We start from the raw sequence: 17,260 nt of genomic DNA, 5'->3' as shown, positions 1-17,260 counted from the left end.
TGGTCATGTAACTTAACTCATCAGCAGATCATATTCTAATCACCCAAGCTTGGTCTGATAGGAATTCCCAGAAGGAGTGCTCTTCCCATTGGGTTGTATCATTCGGGTTTGATTCCAAACACGATTATAAGCAGTCAGACTCTTAGTATTTCGCAAGTGAGGTGCACCATCCCTCAGATTGTCATTAAAGTTGGGGACTAGCATTTCTTCTTCTTTGGTATGCAGTACAAGGTTGAAGGGTAACATCATGGTCAGCTGTGTACGTGGCTGTATCACTGATGCAGTCCCACCGGATAGGACATTTGGAATTTGTTCATGGTGTTGGTGATAGCTCCCTTACTCTTCGTGAAAGACACTGTGGGATCTTTAAAGTCCACAAACTAATGCAGGCAGACAGGACGCCTAGTTTATCATCCATCAAAGGGAGGACACGCACATTGATGAATCCCTCTGCCTGTGAAACACCGGAATGACAGTTTATATCTGGGTCAAGATTCGAACCCAGGCTAAACAGCTAAGTGGCGATTGTGCATACATCTTTGCCGTCCTACAAGCGCAGTACGAACATTAAACTGGAGCGAAGTTGATGGCGCGTCATCGCAAATCCTCACGCTTCCCACCTAAAGAAAAGTTGAAAGATGGCAAAAAGTTCCACCAGGAATGCCCCAATATCAAATTCTGAGTTTAAAATATTTTCCCCTCTTGACCCCTGTGATTCAAAGTCCCACCCTGAACCGGTGGTCAAATCTAAACATTCTTTACATATTTCACACCTCTCCCAATGTTGATTGCATATCCAAGGTTTCATTAAAAAATGTTTTAAAATGTGCATGGAAATGCCTTTTTGGTACCGGTAATTGACCTTTTGAACCCGACCCAGGGGCGGAACCAAAAATGATACTGACCGCACACCTTCTTGGCATGTGGTGATCATAACTACCAAAGGTGGTGAATTTCTGCACAACCGTTGAGGAGATAGTGTGACGGACAAATAGACAGATGGAGTCAATTACAATTACAAAGAATGGAATGGGATACAACGATGTGGTTTGCTGCTTATGAAAGAGCGTTTCTCAAACTTTTATTGTCAAGGTTTGGCACGATCATCTTCCGAATCCGAATGGACTTATGGGGACTGTTCTCGTACGACTCACTTAACATGTTCAACATCCTCACCACTTATGCTTGGCCGACTTATACCCATCCTATGCAGGACGCTAACAGTCTCCAAAAACTTTTTGTGCCACTCATGAATAGTTTTCCTCCCTGGTGGCTGTCTCCGAAAGGTCGGCCTGAAGCTTCAATGAACCTGTGTAGCTGCATTGGTCTCCATAAACCATGCAAAACACTGCACTTTTTCTTTTGGGGACGCCATTTGCAATAAATGTGACGTCACGTATCACAGGAAACACATGGAAATGAATTTTAAAAATTTGAGAAATGTTCTTTCACACGCAGCAAACTGCAATATTGAATCCCATTTCTTTCTTTTTTTACTACGGTTTGAATTTGGAATGGTAATTTGTGGACACACAGTAATATCAATGACCTTTCTGATGAACTAGAAAACTTTCTTTCCACTTTGTCGAAGATTCCCTATTTTGTTGTATGGTACCTCAAACCAACAACACATGTTTTTTCAGCCGATTTGAAACCGATTACATGCTGGGCTGATATTTAGAAGATGTCATTCATTCCAGGAAAGTCTCACATTCTCACCTCATCCATTGAGGATCATCTCTTATTTCCCGTGATCACCCACTAGAATAAGTCCAGCCCCTCATCTCACTTCAACTCTATCCTCTTGGTGCTGTTCTCGTTATGCTTTATTTTTATCTGGAGAGCTTGCTCTGTTCTTCATTCCACTATCACTCTTCCCTTCAGTGATTCCAGCTGTCTGCACACGGCCATCCGATGTTGAGTTCCATTTCTCTCCATGGTATTTCCCATCCCCTTTAAATCTCCCCACACCCATTCATGTCCCACCATAAGTTACATCCTTACCTACGGATTACTGTCTTTCTTTCTCTCTCCTATTTTCTCCTCTTTTTTTGTTTGTTCATCCATCTGCTTGTTTGTAATCGGTTGTTTACCCTGGACCCCAATGTCATATAGTACCCTTTATTGTCGGTCATCTTACTCTCCCATGACCTGAGATTTTCTGCTAGTATATAAAAAAGTGGAAGAAGTCTGACGTCTTTGAAAAGGCCATTTTTACATTTTTCTAAACAACTCACCAGGTCCATATATGGTGATGTTGCTCCAATGCATTTGGATGCTGAACACCAACGACAGCTCATTGAGTTAGGGGAACAGTGGTGGTTGTGAGGACTGTAAGGGGTTGAACCTCCTGGTGATTGTGCTGATGATGCACCCCTGACTGTGGTTCCAGAACTCTCGAAATCGAACGTAGTCTCTTCTGAGGTAGGTGAGCCTCTTGAAGATTTCCTCAGCTTGAGCTCTGTCATGTATTTGTCTGAGATTTCCAGAAATCGTACTGCTTCATCATATTTCATGTCATCAAAGTAAACAGTGGCTGAGATGAGCTTGTCACCTGTTGGGTGGTGAAATGAAAGCCATTAGAAGGGGAGAGAGGTTTTTGCCCTTTTTTAGGGTGTTTCATAGCTAATCATGAGCCCATAAACTAAAAAGTGTTGTCACATCTATTTCACCTCTAATAGTATCTCATCTGAAATTACAAAGAAATTCATTGATATTCGCTGCTTAATAGTGCATTTTGTCGTTCACATCAGGATATAAAGTTAAAGATTTCGAAAGACAATACACATTCCCACTTTAAAAAGGTTGTGTCAAACTTGTACATACATCAGGTGGAGGAAAAAGAGCTTATTACTGTAGGCCTGTGTTAATTTGCATAAATTACAATGACATCATACTAAAAGATGCAATTTGGTGTCTGTCTGTCTGTCTGACAATTTTTGACTGCAATACATTTGGTCGTTACTTATCCAATCTAAACCAAACTTCAAGTCACACAATTTAAATCACTTCAACAATCAAGTCACACAATGGAAGTTGTAGCGATTTAACTTCCCCCACCCCAAGGGGGTTTTCCCCACCAAGGGAGTTGTGTGTTGAGGTGTATATCCATGTTAGCTTTATCGTGACGTTTTTCCAAGACTGCTTCTTATAACAAAAGTAACAAAACTATTAAATATAATAGCATCTTACTAGAATTCACCAAATGTCCGTCCGTCCGTTCGAAGATACCGCAAAAACGGCTCAACCGATCGCAACGATATTTTGGGTGGGTATTCCTGGGACCCCTGGGAGTAAAATAGGCCATATTGTTTTTCCAATTTTTCCAAGTTTTCCAATTTTCCAGTGTTTCCAAACACAATGGAATAATATTTACCGATATGAACAGTGATGTGGCTTTTGTTGAAATTCTACAAATACTGTTTATTCTACGTACCAGGAGAGAGTAGATCGACTCCCGACGAACTCTTCCTATATAAACGTGCGGCTCCGAAGTAACACGGCAGCATGTGCAAAGCGACTGGGAAACAGGTGTAATGGCCACTTCCGTGTTACAGATTCGGCGCGCACTCTTCACACATAAACGTGCGACTGAGAAAGACGTGTAGCGGCCGCTTCCGTTTTGCAGAATTCAATCTTTTTTCAAAATGGGCGCCATGTACTGTTTAGATGTTGATGATTTGCGTGTGATATGATTCAACGGATGTTTATATAAATCGCTTAAAATAAAAAAGCCTTCAATTTCTGATATTTTGCCTTTTAATTTGGGCCTCCCAATTGAAGCCGCGCCCATAGGGTTGAGTACCGTTGCTAGTAATATTAATGTCATTACAAAACAACATTAATACTAATAATATCCCCTCTCCCACAGGGGTTTTCCTCCTTGAACAAACGCCGTGTTAACGTGTATACATAGCTTATCATAGCGTTTTCTTGGAGCACCTCAACCAGAAGTAAAAATGTTATAAACCACAAACGCATTTGATTACCTTTTCAAACAGCCGCTCCTGCTGTTTAACACTAAACTGAAAGGGAGGAAGCCCGAGGGGTGTGTAGTTACCAAGCAGCTAGCTAGCGCTTACCAGGCCTGCAGTTCCTTATCGACAGATTAGAATGGAGTGCTTGCTGGAATGCTTAAACCACTTGGCGAACGCTCTACAAGAAACTTGGTAAATGAACACACTCCCGATGCTATTCAGGCCCGACCCTATATCTACTGTAATCTACATACCCCAGAAATGAATTATCCTTCCTGCCACTCTTGTAGGAAATGGGTGTACTAGTTAGTAGAAAAACACATATCGTGTATGCAGGTGTGTTCATGAGTTACCAAGTTTGTTGTGGAGCACTCGCCAAGAGGCTTAAGGACTTTGCCGAGCACTCCATTCAAAACCATTGCTAAAGAATGGCTGGCTTGGCTGCTAAGTCACTAAACACACTTTTGGATTTGAACTTATGGGTTCCGTGCTTCATGAGCCTGGTGTTCAGGTGGGAATGCAAGTAGACTTTTTGAGTCTAATTACATCATCACATTCAATCTTACCTTCAGAAATACGGAGCTTCTTTGCCACTGGCGAGTCCTTTTGGACATTCTTTATGAATATTCCTCGGTTTCCACCACCTTCGATCTGTATATCATCAGTCAAAGGTTCGTGGTCCTTCTCCAAAAACACATCCACCTCTTCCTCCATCGCAACGTTTGAATGCTTTGAACCTAGATGCACTTTTCAATGTGCTTTGCAGAAATAGAAAGTACAAGCCATTATTATTGCTCACTGTTACCTGAATTGACCTTTTAATTACACCTTAGCAACAAATAATCATGTGTTAAATTGTAAAGTGATGAAGTTGAACTATTACCGTCAAAAATCAATGCAGAAATCGACGAGCCTCAACGTTCAAATGAAAAATAAGGGCATGTGGTCCACTGGGCACCTGCATAAAAAGACAAAGTAATTACAATTTTGGAGTTAAACATCAACATTATGAGGCGTCACCTATTAATTTTGCATATGCAGGTAAAGGGACTGGAAATGGGGAGTGTGTGTGTGCGTGTTTGTGCGTGTGTGTGTGTGCAGTTATGGTCAAAAATATTGGCACCCTTGCACTTTTTTCAAATAACTCACAATTTTCTCTAAAAATAAGTTGAAATTGCCAAAAGTATTTGGTCTCCACAATTCTTTATTTCACTGTTAATATTACCGAACCTTTGTTTTTGATTCAGAACTTAATATATCCTTTTAAATCAGAAAATAAAAAGAAATGGCATTGACAAAATTATTGACAACCTAGACTTCATATTTGGAAGCACAGCCTTTGGACAAAATAACTGCAGTCAAGCGCTTCCTATAGCCATGGATGAGCTTCCTCCACCTCCCTACTGGAAGTTTGGCCCACTCTTCTTATGCAAACTATTCCAGTTCTCCCAGATTTGAAGGGTGCCTTCTCCCAACTGCTGTTTACAGATCTCCCCACAGGTGTTCAATGGGATTTCATCTGGACTCATTACTGGCCACTTCAGAAAAGTCCAGCGTTTTGTCTTGAACCATTCCTGGGTGCTTTTTGAAGTGTTTGGGGTCATTGTCCTGCTGCAAGACCCATTACCTTCAACAGAGACCCAGTTTTCTGACACTGGGTTGAACATTGCACTCCAAAATGCCTTGGTAATCTCCTGATTTCATGATGCCATGCACATATTCAAGACACCCAGTGCCAGAGGCAGCACAGCAACCCCAAAACATCACTGAACTTCCTCCATGTTTGACTGTAGGGAAGGCATTCTTTTCTTTGAAGGCTTCATTTTGTTTGCTGCAAACATAGAGATGATGTGCTTTACCAAAAAGCTCTAATTTGGTCTCATCTGTCCACAGGACATTCTCCCAGAAGGATTTTGGCTTGTTCAGGTGTGATTTGGCAAACTCCAGTTGGGCTTTCTTATGTCTCTCTCAGCAGTGGGGTCCTCCTGGGTTCTCCTACCATAGAACCCCTTTTCATCGAGTTGGTGACGGATGGTGCAAGTTGAAACGATCGTACCTTGTGTCTAAAGGTCAGCTTGAATCTTTTTGGCAGTTGGTTGAGGTGCTTTCTCCACCATTCAAACAATCCTTCGCTGCAATCTTCAATCAGGTTTTCTCTTGCGGCCACGTCCAGGGAGGTTGGCTACAGTGCCTTGGGCCTTAAACTTCCTGATAACATTGCGTACGGTGGACATAGGAACATCAAGGTCTCTGGAGATAGACTTGCAGCCTTGAGATTGTCCATGCTTGGATACAATCTTGTGTCTGACCTCCTCTGACCTGTGGTATTCTTTTTCTCCATGCTCGTTGAGGTACACACAGTGAAACAAAACAACAGAATGACTCCTTTTCTCTATTGCGGGTGTGTTCATGCCTGACTGGGGTTTGCCAACATACACCTAAACAAGCCAAAATCCTTCTGTGAGAATGTGCTGTGTGAGACCAAATTAGAGCTTTTTGGTAAAGCACATAATCTCTATGTTTACAGAAAACAAAAAGATGCCTTCAAACAAAAGAACACCTTCCCTACAGTCAAACATGGAGGACGTTCAGTGATGTTTTGGGGTTGATATGCTGCCTCTGGCACTGGGTGCCTTGAATATGTGCATGGCATCATGAAATCAGGAGATTACCAAGGATATATATATATATATATATATATATATATATATATATATATATATATATATATATATATATATCTATCTATATATATATATATATATATATATATATATATATATATATATATATATATATATATATATACATATATATATACATATATATGTATATATATATATATATATATATATATATATATATATATATACATATATATATATACATATATATATATATATATATATATATATATACATATATATATATACATATATATATATATATATATATATATATATATATATATATATATATATATATATATATATATATATATACTGTATATATATATATATATATATATATATATATATATATATATATATATATATATATATATATACCGTGGCTAATCGCGGGGGATACATTCCTGGAAAATCCAGTGAATTGAGAAACCACAAATAGGGGGGGGCATTCTTTCAATAGAAAAAGGGGGGATAGGTTCCCGAGTCACGAAAATCCACGAATAGAGAGGAACAAAATGCGAATGGCGAGACAAAATCTGCAAATGGTGAGGCAAATTCCGAGAATGTCGACGATAATCCACGAAGGTCGATGAAAGTCCCGGAAATGTATACCGCAGCATTGTTTCAATGGGGGAAAGTGGGATAGGTGATAGGTTCCTGGCGGTTCCTGATTCATAGAGGAAGGTTTTTGAATTTTAAAATGTTTTAACCGCAAAAGCACATGATTACAGTTTCACAATAAATGCGTACAAAAAACCAAAAAAAACATCAGGTACCATTTCTAATTTCTTGAAGGAATGCACTTACAGTTTATTGAAAGTGCTTAACCATACCGTACCGTGAAAGTAAAAAAACACATCATCATGTACCGTTTAAAATCTTTATTTTACAAACACATGCAACTTTCAAATGATGATGGTGATGATGATGATGGTGATGGTGATGATGATGATGGTGATGAATTAAAATCCCTTGAATTCCTCGAACTTTGAGGGCAACCCAAATGATGGTGCAGCAAAATCGTGCACTATGGGAGAGCCAGGAGAGGTAAGAGGAGGTGAGGACGCTGGTGAGAATGCTGGTGAGGATGCTGGTGAGGATACTGCGAGAATGGCAGGAGAGGGTGTTGATGGTCTTGAGGTGGAGGGACTGAGGGAGCAGGGCTGAAGAAATGTGTAATGGGGAGCTGCCTGACATATTGCCCAACATTTTGATGTATCTCTTTGTACAGGACCAGCACATCATCCAAGCCCCTCAGGAACTTGAGGTACCTCTCCACGACTGGGTCAGCGTCTTGCACCCTGCCAGCCATTGCCTGCATGTCCTGCAGAACCTCGCCCAGGAACTGGACTGTGAGGTTGGACCTCGGCACCTCTTCCTCATCACTGCCCACATCCTCCTCCTCGGAAACCTTTGGAATGGCCTCAAACTCGTCCTTGGTGAGTGTGTTTAGGGAACGGTTCAGCATCATGGTTTTCAGCATGAAATCCCTTGTCTGCGTGATGTCCTCGTTACATATTCTGAGAGTCTTTTCCATCCTTTCCATGTGGACATTCCGGACATGGGTAACCACATTTGTACTCAATGTACCGCTCGCTGAAACTCTCTCACGAATCGCCTTCTCCTTCTTCCGTATGTAGCAAACGGTGGATTTGTTGACACTGTAATGCCTGCCAACAGAGGCCGCACTCTCTCCTCTCGAAAGCCAGTCAAGCAGCTCCACTTTCTGGCTCAGGCACATCACTTACTTCTGCCCCATGGTAGTCGACGTATCTCCGGCACTGGTCTTGCGCTTGGGAGTCATGACTGAACGATGAGCAGAGCAAGAGTCAAAAACACAGGTCAAAGCAACGGGACGAGATGGATGATCGAGACCTAAGTAAGACAGTCTGTATATGTAGGAATTAATGCGAGTATTGTGGGTAGCTGAGGGAGGGGTGAATACCCTGGGCATTTTTTGTGGGGGATGTTATCGGATGATGCCGTATTGAGCCTATCTACTATTTTTCAACGTCGGTCCATGCGAACTCAGTGTTTGCGTTTCCAAACTCACCTTTTACTGGGGGATTGGGAGGTGTGTGTAAAGAATCACGGAAAGGCTCTGTTAAGGAGTTCCGGTGAGGGATTCCATGGAGAGACTGGGAGAGACAGCACAAGCTCCTCACTCTCCAGAGTCTCAGCTCAAACTCAAGTATTTATTCAAACTCGTGATTGACCTCCTCACCAGTGAGATTCCCAGATCTAAACTGCACTTTCTCATTTAAAACCTTCCCTTCTGTGATCAAAACCTTCCCTTCATTAGTTGCACCCATTGATTGTCTGGTTTGAACACACCGTCAATTGGTCCGACTTAAATGAGAAATGTGTGGTATTCGGCTCAAGGACCCTTAGTTACAGAATGAGTAACTAAGGTGAGGTGAGGAGAAACAAAAGAAGATATAAAATAAATAAATGAAAAATAAAGCGCATGTAATTGTGAAAAATGTAAAATTTGGAGGATGGACATTCTGATCCTGGTGTACCATACTGTTACAGAGAGTAAGTCCTGCCAAAGTAATTTATTAGCAAGGGTTATCCTGGATGGTTTGCCATTGCCTTGCCAGCAGTAGTTAAGGCAGAAATTTGGAATTTGGCCATTGTACCGGCGACTGCTTGCCATCTACTTAGGAAAGACACAGTAGGATCTTTCATGTCCACCAACTAATGTCGGCAGACAGGACACCCAATTTAACATCCATCTAAGGGGCAGCACCACACACCATTGGTGAATCACCCCGTCTGTTAAACACTGGGATGGCAGGTTTTTTAAAAATAGCTGGGCCGAGATTAGAACCCGGGCTAGACAGCTTAGAGACGAGTGTGCATACCTCTAGGTCTAGGCCATCCTGCCAGCCCTGGAGGGGAAACAAGACCTTGCTGAACAATGTATTTGCAGACCTAAATTTGGGTAACAATGCATCGACTCTGACATGCAAATTATGATATAACTAATCAGCTAATGAACACTTTTACCCGAAGAGTCCATTTTTCTTACAACATTATAGTAATGTCAAAGGTCTTGTTGCACCCATTGGTGCTTTATTCATTTGCGCAGGAGGAAAAATGTAGGTAAAGCAAAAGGTAGGAAATGGTGATGACAAAACAATGTACCTTTCGCCACAATTATTCCCATATAAATTATATTCAAGTTGCAATGAATAACCAAAAGACAGTTAGAAGCATATTGGAAGGAAGTGAAACACCTGTTGTGCTGTAAATGTCCACAACCCCCTCTCTCCCCGTCCACCTCCCCCTCAACAACCCCTCCTTCCTCCTCCACACCCTCCACACCTCCCAGTGTTCCCTGTCCTCCTTGGCAACACATTGCGGCATAACAAGCTTTGTCAGTTGCATGGTGCATGCCATTCAGTTTACAGGTGGGGCTTCAAAACAATCGCAATTTATTATGCCTCTCTTTAATTATTGATACAGTTTACCTCAGAAAGCTGTTCCCACCTTCAAACCGTCACCGATTAAGAAGTGCATAAACAACGTTTGGAGTTCCACATGTTATTACTCTTAGAAAATCTATTTTGGCTACTATTCCCAAATTATATCTTATTTTTTATTATTTCCAACTCCTGCATATTGCTCTTCTCTTTAGTTGTTTTAAAACTTGCTGTTTTGTCTTTTGCAAATGAGCAATGCACAAGTATCACATGAACCATTATATAACTTGTAAAAAGCCTGCCAAAAGTGACAGGTTGGAGCAGTTTATTTGCCGGTGCAGCCTCGTGAGCGTGCCAAAGTCGGAAGCCTTGGCCTAGTGTCAGATGTGCTTATATCTGCTTTATGTATTAGACATCATACGGATGTACATGAACACTCGTTTTACTCTGCGTGCGTTGCACATCACACACAGCGAATTTCATCTCCCTGTGTCGTGTATTTATTGTTCTATTTTTTTTTTAAATGCTTCGGTACACCGCCCTTGAGGCTTGATTTGCAAACCACCATCTACAATTCCAATAGAAGAGACATAATTACCCTTTTATGGAAAATGTTTTTTTCGAATTTGTTTTATCCTCAAAAAACAGACTGTAGTGAATACACATTCGTGTTAAAAGATTGGCCTTTAAAACCTGCCATTGTGAAGGGGGACAGACATCTGCACAAACACACAAACTGATATTGTATTTTATATAGCAGATATTGTCAAGCTATGAAATTGTAAATACTTTTGACTTTTACAGATATTTAGCCTTTTACACATGCTTGTGCATATAAGTTTGATTGTGAAGCTTTGTCATAAAGTACACTACATGACCAAAATTATGCCGACACCCCTTCTAATTCGTGGATTCAGCTGTTTCAGCCACACCCATTGCTGACAGGTATATATAATCAAGCACACAGGCATGCAATCTCCATAGACAAACATTCGCAGTAGAATGTAGAACTAACAACGGACGAATCTAGGTTTGGCGGATGCCAGAACGCTACCTGCCCAAATGCATAGTGCCAACTGTAAAGTTTGGTGGAGGCGGAATAATGGTCTGGGGCTGTTTTTCATGGTTCTGCCTCGGCCCCTTAGTTTCAGTGAAGGGAAATCTTAACGCTACAGCATACAATGACATTCTAGACAATTGGGTGCTTCCAACTTTGTGGCAACTATTTGGGGAAGGCCCTTTCCTGTTTCAGCATGACAATGCCCCTGTGCACAAAGCGAGGTCCATACAGAAATAGTTTGTTGAGATCGGTGTGGAAGAACTTGACAAACCTGCACAGAGCCCTGACCTCAACCCCATCGAATACCTTTGGGTTTAATTGGAATGCCGACTGCGAACCAGACATAATCGCCCAACATCAGTGCCCGACCTCACTAATGCTCTTGTGGCTGAATGGAAGCAAATCCCCGCAGCAATGTTCCAACATCTAGTGGAAAGGCTTCCCAGAAGAGTGGAGGCTGTCATAGGAGCAAAGGGGGGAACAAACTCCATATTAAAGCCCATTAATTTGGAATGAGATGTTCGACGAGCACCTACGGGTGTGATGTTCGGGTGTCCACATACTTTTGGTCATGTAGTGTAGTTTTCATTATTCATAAGTTATTACCTCCGCCACCGAAGGTGGATGGAGGTTATGTTTTCACCCCTGTCTTGTATGTCTGTATGTTTGTCTGTGAACAAGATATCTCAAAAAGTTGTGGACGGATTTGGATGAAATTTGTTGAAGTGGTTGTGTAAGTGACAAGGAAGAATTGATTCCATTTTGGTGAAGATTCGAATCCGGATCTGGATCAGAGAATTTTTAAAAATTCTTCTTCACCATTGAGTGATAAGGTAAAAAAAACCTATATATAGCAAAATATCTCAAAAAGTTATGGATGGATTCAACCGAAACTTGGTGGACAGGTTGGGTGATATCCCACAGGTGGTCAGGACAAATCTTTCCGATTTTGGTGAAGATCCGAATCCGAATCCGGATATGAGAATTTTTTAAATTGTTTAAGTGATTCTTCACCATTTAGTGATATAGCCAAAAACGATAAATAACATTATATTTCAAAAGGTTGTGGATGACTTATGACAAAACAAGGTGGATGAGTTGGTTAGGTGACAAGAACAAGCCGATTAGATTTTGGTTTATGCCCGGATCCAGATCTAACCTATCAGTGGGATAGAAAACGTAAACTGTTCATCTTGGCGGAGGTATGCTCGCTACCGAGTATCGTTCTAGTTTTTGTAAGGAATGGCGAGCATAGTTAACATGACACGGTGTACTCGTAATATTACTTAGTTTCCATAATATTGCGAGTTTAAAAGCGTGGTGCATGGGTTCACAACTACTTTTTAGCTGTTCAGTCTGGGTTTGATTTCTGATCTGACTATAAACTGGAGGGTTGGTGGATCATAGGCAGGGTGTTTAGGATGGATGTTAAGCTGGTTATCCCGTTTGTTATCATTAGGTGGTGGATGTTAAACGGACGTTGTCTCAATGAAGAGTATGCGGGATAAAACCGCAACCTGAACAAATTCTAAATTCCTGCTCTAACCGACGGGGGGCACTGTTTAAGTGACACAACTGCACTCCCAGCAATGATGCAAACCAACAGCCACGTATGTGCCTGCTGCACATTAATGAAATAATCAAACAGACAAACTTCATATACATTGGTTGTTTTTTTTTGTTTTTTTTCCTTTTTATAATATCATTGCCCAGCCAGTTTTATTTTAAACCTTTCACTACCAATTATATCAACATATCGTTTGTCAAGGGGAATTAATTTTTATTTCCATATTGAGCTATACATTACGTACTTTTGTAATTTTTTTATTAGCAGAATTACTCTCAACAAACAAAGTTGAACTTTCTCTTTATTTCACAATAATGATCTCTGCAGTGAAAATAAATTCACGAAATAAACACTTCATGCAAGAAATGGAGGTTTGAGAAATTTATGTGAAATTTATGTGAAATTTATGTGAAATTTATGATATTCATGAAAATTACCACCGTCCATTGTACAGGTTGTCATAATAATCAGACAAAAGCAGCAGATAGTAATAGAACGTTCGGATTTGAAGATTGCACACACCAAGTGCAAGAAGAATTAAGAAATCGAACAAGTTATATTGTATTCAGTGTAATAAAATATCGCAACTTAGCAAAATAAAATATTTCCCGAGTCAAGAACAATATACAACTTAAGATTGGAGCGAATTATTATATGGTCGTGATAAATTTTCACTTTCCATTCACATGCTTTCTCAAAGTGTTAAATAAAAGCAAATTAAGCATCTCAGGTTAGAAGTGTCACTTACAGAGGAATTACCACAGAAGTGCAGAGAACTTGATATATATATATATATAAAACACAGTTTGTGTGTGTGCGTGTGTGTGTAATGTTACCGATAGACTCAGAAACCGAGAGGCTCACGTGCTTGATATTTGGCATAGACATGGCCATTGAGCCTGGGACGAACATGGCTGAGACCATATTTGACGAGATCCATATTTTTTATTCATATTTACCTCATAGTGGGGGGGCCAATGTAGCAGATTGAAATGCCCGGTGAAATTGCTTGTTAATTTTTGGACACTGGTTGGGCTGTCTTTAGGGATGATATAAGTTCTAGAAAAAATATGTCTCCAATTGTTTCAAGTTCTTTATGGCGGCCATTTTGGATTTTCAAAATGGCGGATGTCGAAAACGTAAAATTCCATTATCTTGGCTTCTAAATGACCTAGAGTTTCGATTCTGGTGTCCAGTTGTACATTTTTGGGGATAGAGAATTGAATGAAACCTTCTTTAATAACCTACAAGGGATAAAAATAGGTTTTTATGGCACAGCCGAACCAGTGTCCAAAATCTAACTTAATGCACATCTATCTTAATTGTTATTTGTTATTTGTATGTTCCAGATTCGTGACCCTGAGCTATGATGGAGCCAAAAAGCAAGAAAACCAAGAAAGAAACTGATTTCACACTTTGCATTCAGTGCCAGGATCCCCAAGGTGCACTAGTGACTGAGCCAGCACTGGGCTCATATGCAAAGTTTCTCCAGTTCATCCAGGAGAGGGCACGATATGGTGATGCCGACTTCAAACAGATCAGCGAACGATTAAGCTGTTTCACTGCCACTGACTTGAGGAACAATAAAGCAAAGTGGCACCGGGCATGTTATGGATCTACATGCAACACTGCTCACCTGGAGCGTGCTAGAGTTCGCCACCAGAAAGCCTGCGAACATGGCGACACCCAGCATCTTCATAAGAGGTGTGGACGTCCTTCTTCTGCACCTGCCGCTGCAAGTACCTCAGGTTCTACGCAAGACGAGACTCTTCGCTTCACACGTTCATCATCAACTCCATTCAACAGAGACCTTTGTTTCTTCTGTCAAGAGGTCACTAAGGAAAGTGTACATGTTGTATGCACGTTCAACGCAGGTAAACAGCTGAAGAAAGCTGTTGAAGAAGGCAGCAACCACAAGTGGAAAGTTCAGCTGAGTGCTGCCATCAGTGCACATGATGCTCATGCGATCGACGTCAAGTATCATCTCCCATGCTGGGTGCAGAATGTCCAACGTGCTCCCAAGAGTGGGACATCAAGTGATGACAAAGAACACATACTGCAAGAAACTAATGTTATCAAAATAGCCGCAGACATTGAGTTTGTCAGCCTTGTTCGCTCTCTACTCCAAGCTGGTGAAATTCTCAACATGTCTGACCTGAAGTCGGTTTACTCCAGGATTCTTGACAATAATGGTGTGCACAATGTCCCATCACCTACTACCCAAGGCATGAAGGAGAAAATCAACTCTCACATTGATGACGTTCACTTCATGAAACCAAAACGTCGAAACGAGTCAGACTGTGTATTCTCCACTGCCGTGCGTGATGCAGCTGTCGAAGATGCAATGACGAAGACAAATGAAAAAAACATCGAACAACTGTTTGAGAGTGCCTCTGTTCTCCGCAGTGCCATTGCTTGTCAGAACAAGCACCCATGGCAATTTGAAGGGGAAATGAACACTGATGATGCTGAAAAGCATGTACCCAAAGTACTCTATGCTTTCCTCCGCTGGCTACTGGAAGGACCAGCCACGAGCATTGAGCCAGAGACTATGCGCTCAGCCACTATTCATCGAGATGTTATAACCATCAGTCAGAACATCATGTACGGCTACAAGTCAAAACGCCAAGTCACGTACAAGCCCAAAGAGCCAGATGCACCATTCCGCCATCGCTTAGAATGGCCACAGCAGCTTGCCGTTGCCATTGTAGTCCATCAGTCCACCAGAAACAAGAAGCTTCTGGATTTCCTGCATGGGTTCGGTGTCCATAAGAATGAAATCCCCTTCTGTGCTGTAGGTGTGGACCATGCACTGGAGCACATCAACAGGATCATGAAGGTGACAGGGGGTATTGTGGGCATTACCCAGAATGCCAGTGCCCGCGAAAGGTTCTTTCTGACAGCACCAGAGCTGAGTAGGCTTGCTGAAGAAGCCCGTCAGATGGCTGGCTCACAATCAGCTACACGCAAGGAGCACCACGACCTATCAACCACAGTCTGGGCTCGGCAGGAAGACAGCATTCGTCGACTGAAGAATGTGATCAGAGAGTCCATGAATCCCATGACGCATGAGGGTGAAGACCTGACGACTATCATCACCAAGGTGGTGATGCCAGCTGAAGTACAGAAGGATGTCTGCAACCAAGATGAGATTGGTCAGAAAGCGTATAACACGTTTGTTGCAGAGCGCATCAACACAAATGAAATCAACCTTTGGGCCAGAATGGGAAAGGTCAAACTGAAGATGTGGAAGAGTGCCAGGAAAGCTGTGAAGCACAAACTGGCAGACAAGGTTGTAGAGCTGAAAGACGACAGGTCACTGTTTGCGCGCATGCTGATCGTGGCCCGCTCACGACCAGAGATCAACTTGAAGGATGCCATAGGTCAATATGAATTCACCGCGCTTCCACGAACCCTCTTTGCAATGGCTGGGACACTACTACCATGCACAGACAAAAGCAAGCTCATGGGCATCCTAGAAGATCTACCCAAGAAGTCAACTGGCACTGGTCAGCAGCCAGACGACGACAATCCTGAACATACTCCACCCCCTCCCAAGAAGGTGACTGTCATAGACGGCATGGCATTAGTGCAAGCAATGGGTAAGCCACAATGGGTCAAAACATGTGCCCAGTGGGCTGGCCATTTCAATGCAACACTGGACTGCAAGACCAACGGGTATGATGAAGTCCACCTCGTGTTTGACCGATATGATCTGCCAAATTCACTGAAAGAGGCCACACGGGAGAGGCGCCAAGGTGGCGAGCCGCCCACTGCTTACCACGTTCAAGACAGCACCCCGATTGGGAAACTGACAGCAAAACAGTTCCTGTCGCACACCAACACCAAAGATGAGCTAACTGTCTATCTGGCAAAGAAAGCTCTGTGTCACTTTGAGGGGACTACCAAGGTCTTCATCGTCACTTCAAGGCAGGATGTCTTCTCCAACTGCATGGATGTACAGCATCTCCGTAGCTCCCAGGAGGAGGCTGATACGAGGATCTTTCTTCACAGTCTAGATGCCGTCCGAAGAGGTGCAACACAGCTGTACATTCAGTCACCTGATACTGATGTATTCATCCTAGCACTCCACCGGTACCATGAACTATGCAAAGACACATACTTCATCACGGGTGTGGGGAACAAGAAGAGGCAAATCTCACTGGAACCAATAGTACATGAACTTGGTGTCAGGAAGGCTGCAGCCCTACCAGGATTCCATGCATTCACGGGAGCAGACCAGACTGGTCGGTTTGCCGGCAAGGGAAAGCTCACATGTTGGCAAGCCCTCAATAGGTGCTCTGTTGAGGTGGTATCTGCGTTTCATGACCTTGGGGCCTCTGAGGAGCTGAGAGCTGACACAGAAAGTGACATTGAGGCATTTGTATGCCAGCTGTATGAGCCTCGTACTACAGTTGTGGATGTGGGCAAGCTGAGGTGGAGACTGTTTACCAAGAAACAGCTAGAGGCACAGAAGCTGCCACCAACACGGGGAGCTTTACATGAAGCCATTGCTCGTGCACATTTCCAGGCCATGG

At 42.2% G+C, this 17,260-nt stretch overlaps 1 protein-coding gene across 2 annotated transcripts in view; it reads right to left on the bottom strand.

Annotated features, from left to right (window-relative positions):
- Window positions 1-17,260, bottom strand: part of LOC137439020 (neuroblast differentiation-associated protein AHNAK) — a 138,283-nt gene that overhangs the window by 47,000 nt on the left and 74,023 nt on the right. For both annotated transcript variants that reach the window (XM_078786190.1, XM_078786195.1), the window contains exons 3-5: window positions 4,861-4,935; window positions 4,544-4,735; window positions 2,238-2,554 (exon numbers count right to left, since the gene is read on the bottom strand). In XM_078786190.1, the coding sequence (XP_078642316.1) occupies window positions 2,238-2,554; window positions 4,544-4,691 (465 nt within the window). In that variant the 5' untranslated portion in view covers window positions 4,692-4,735; window positions 4,861-4,935. The remainder of the gene's footprint in view (window positions 1-2,237; window positions 2,555-4,543; window positions 4,736-4,860; window positions 4,936-17,260) is intronic.

The sequence above is a fragment of the Myxine glutinosa genome, chromosome 1 (assembly GCF_964187855.1).
Source record: "Myxine glutinosa chromosome 1, kmMyxGlut1.1, whole genome shotgun sequence".
Classification (NCBI taxonomy): domain Eukaryota; kingdom Metazoa; phylum Chordata; class Myxini; order Myxiniformes; family Myxinidae; genus Myxine; species Myxine glutinosa.
Note: the sequence above shows the minus strand (reverse complement) of the source record. Positions and strands in the feature narration are given on the sequence as shown.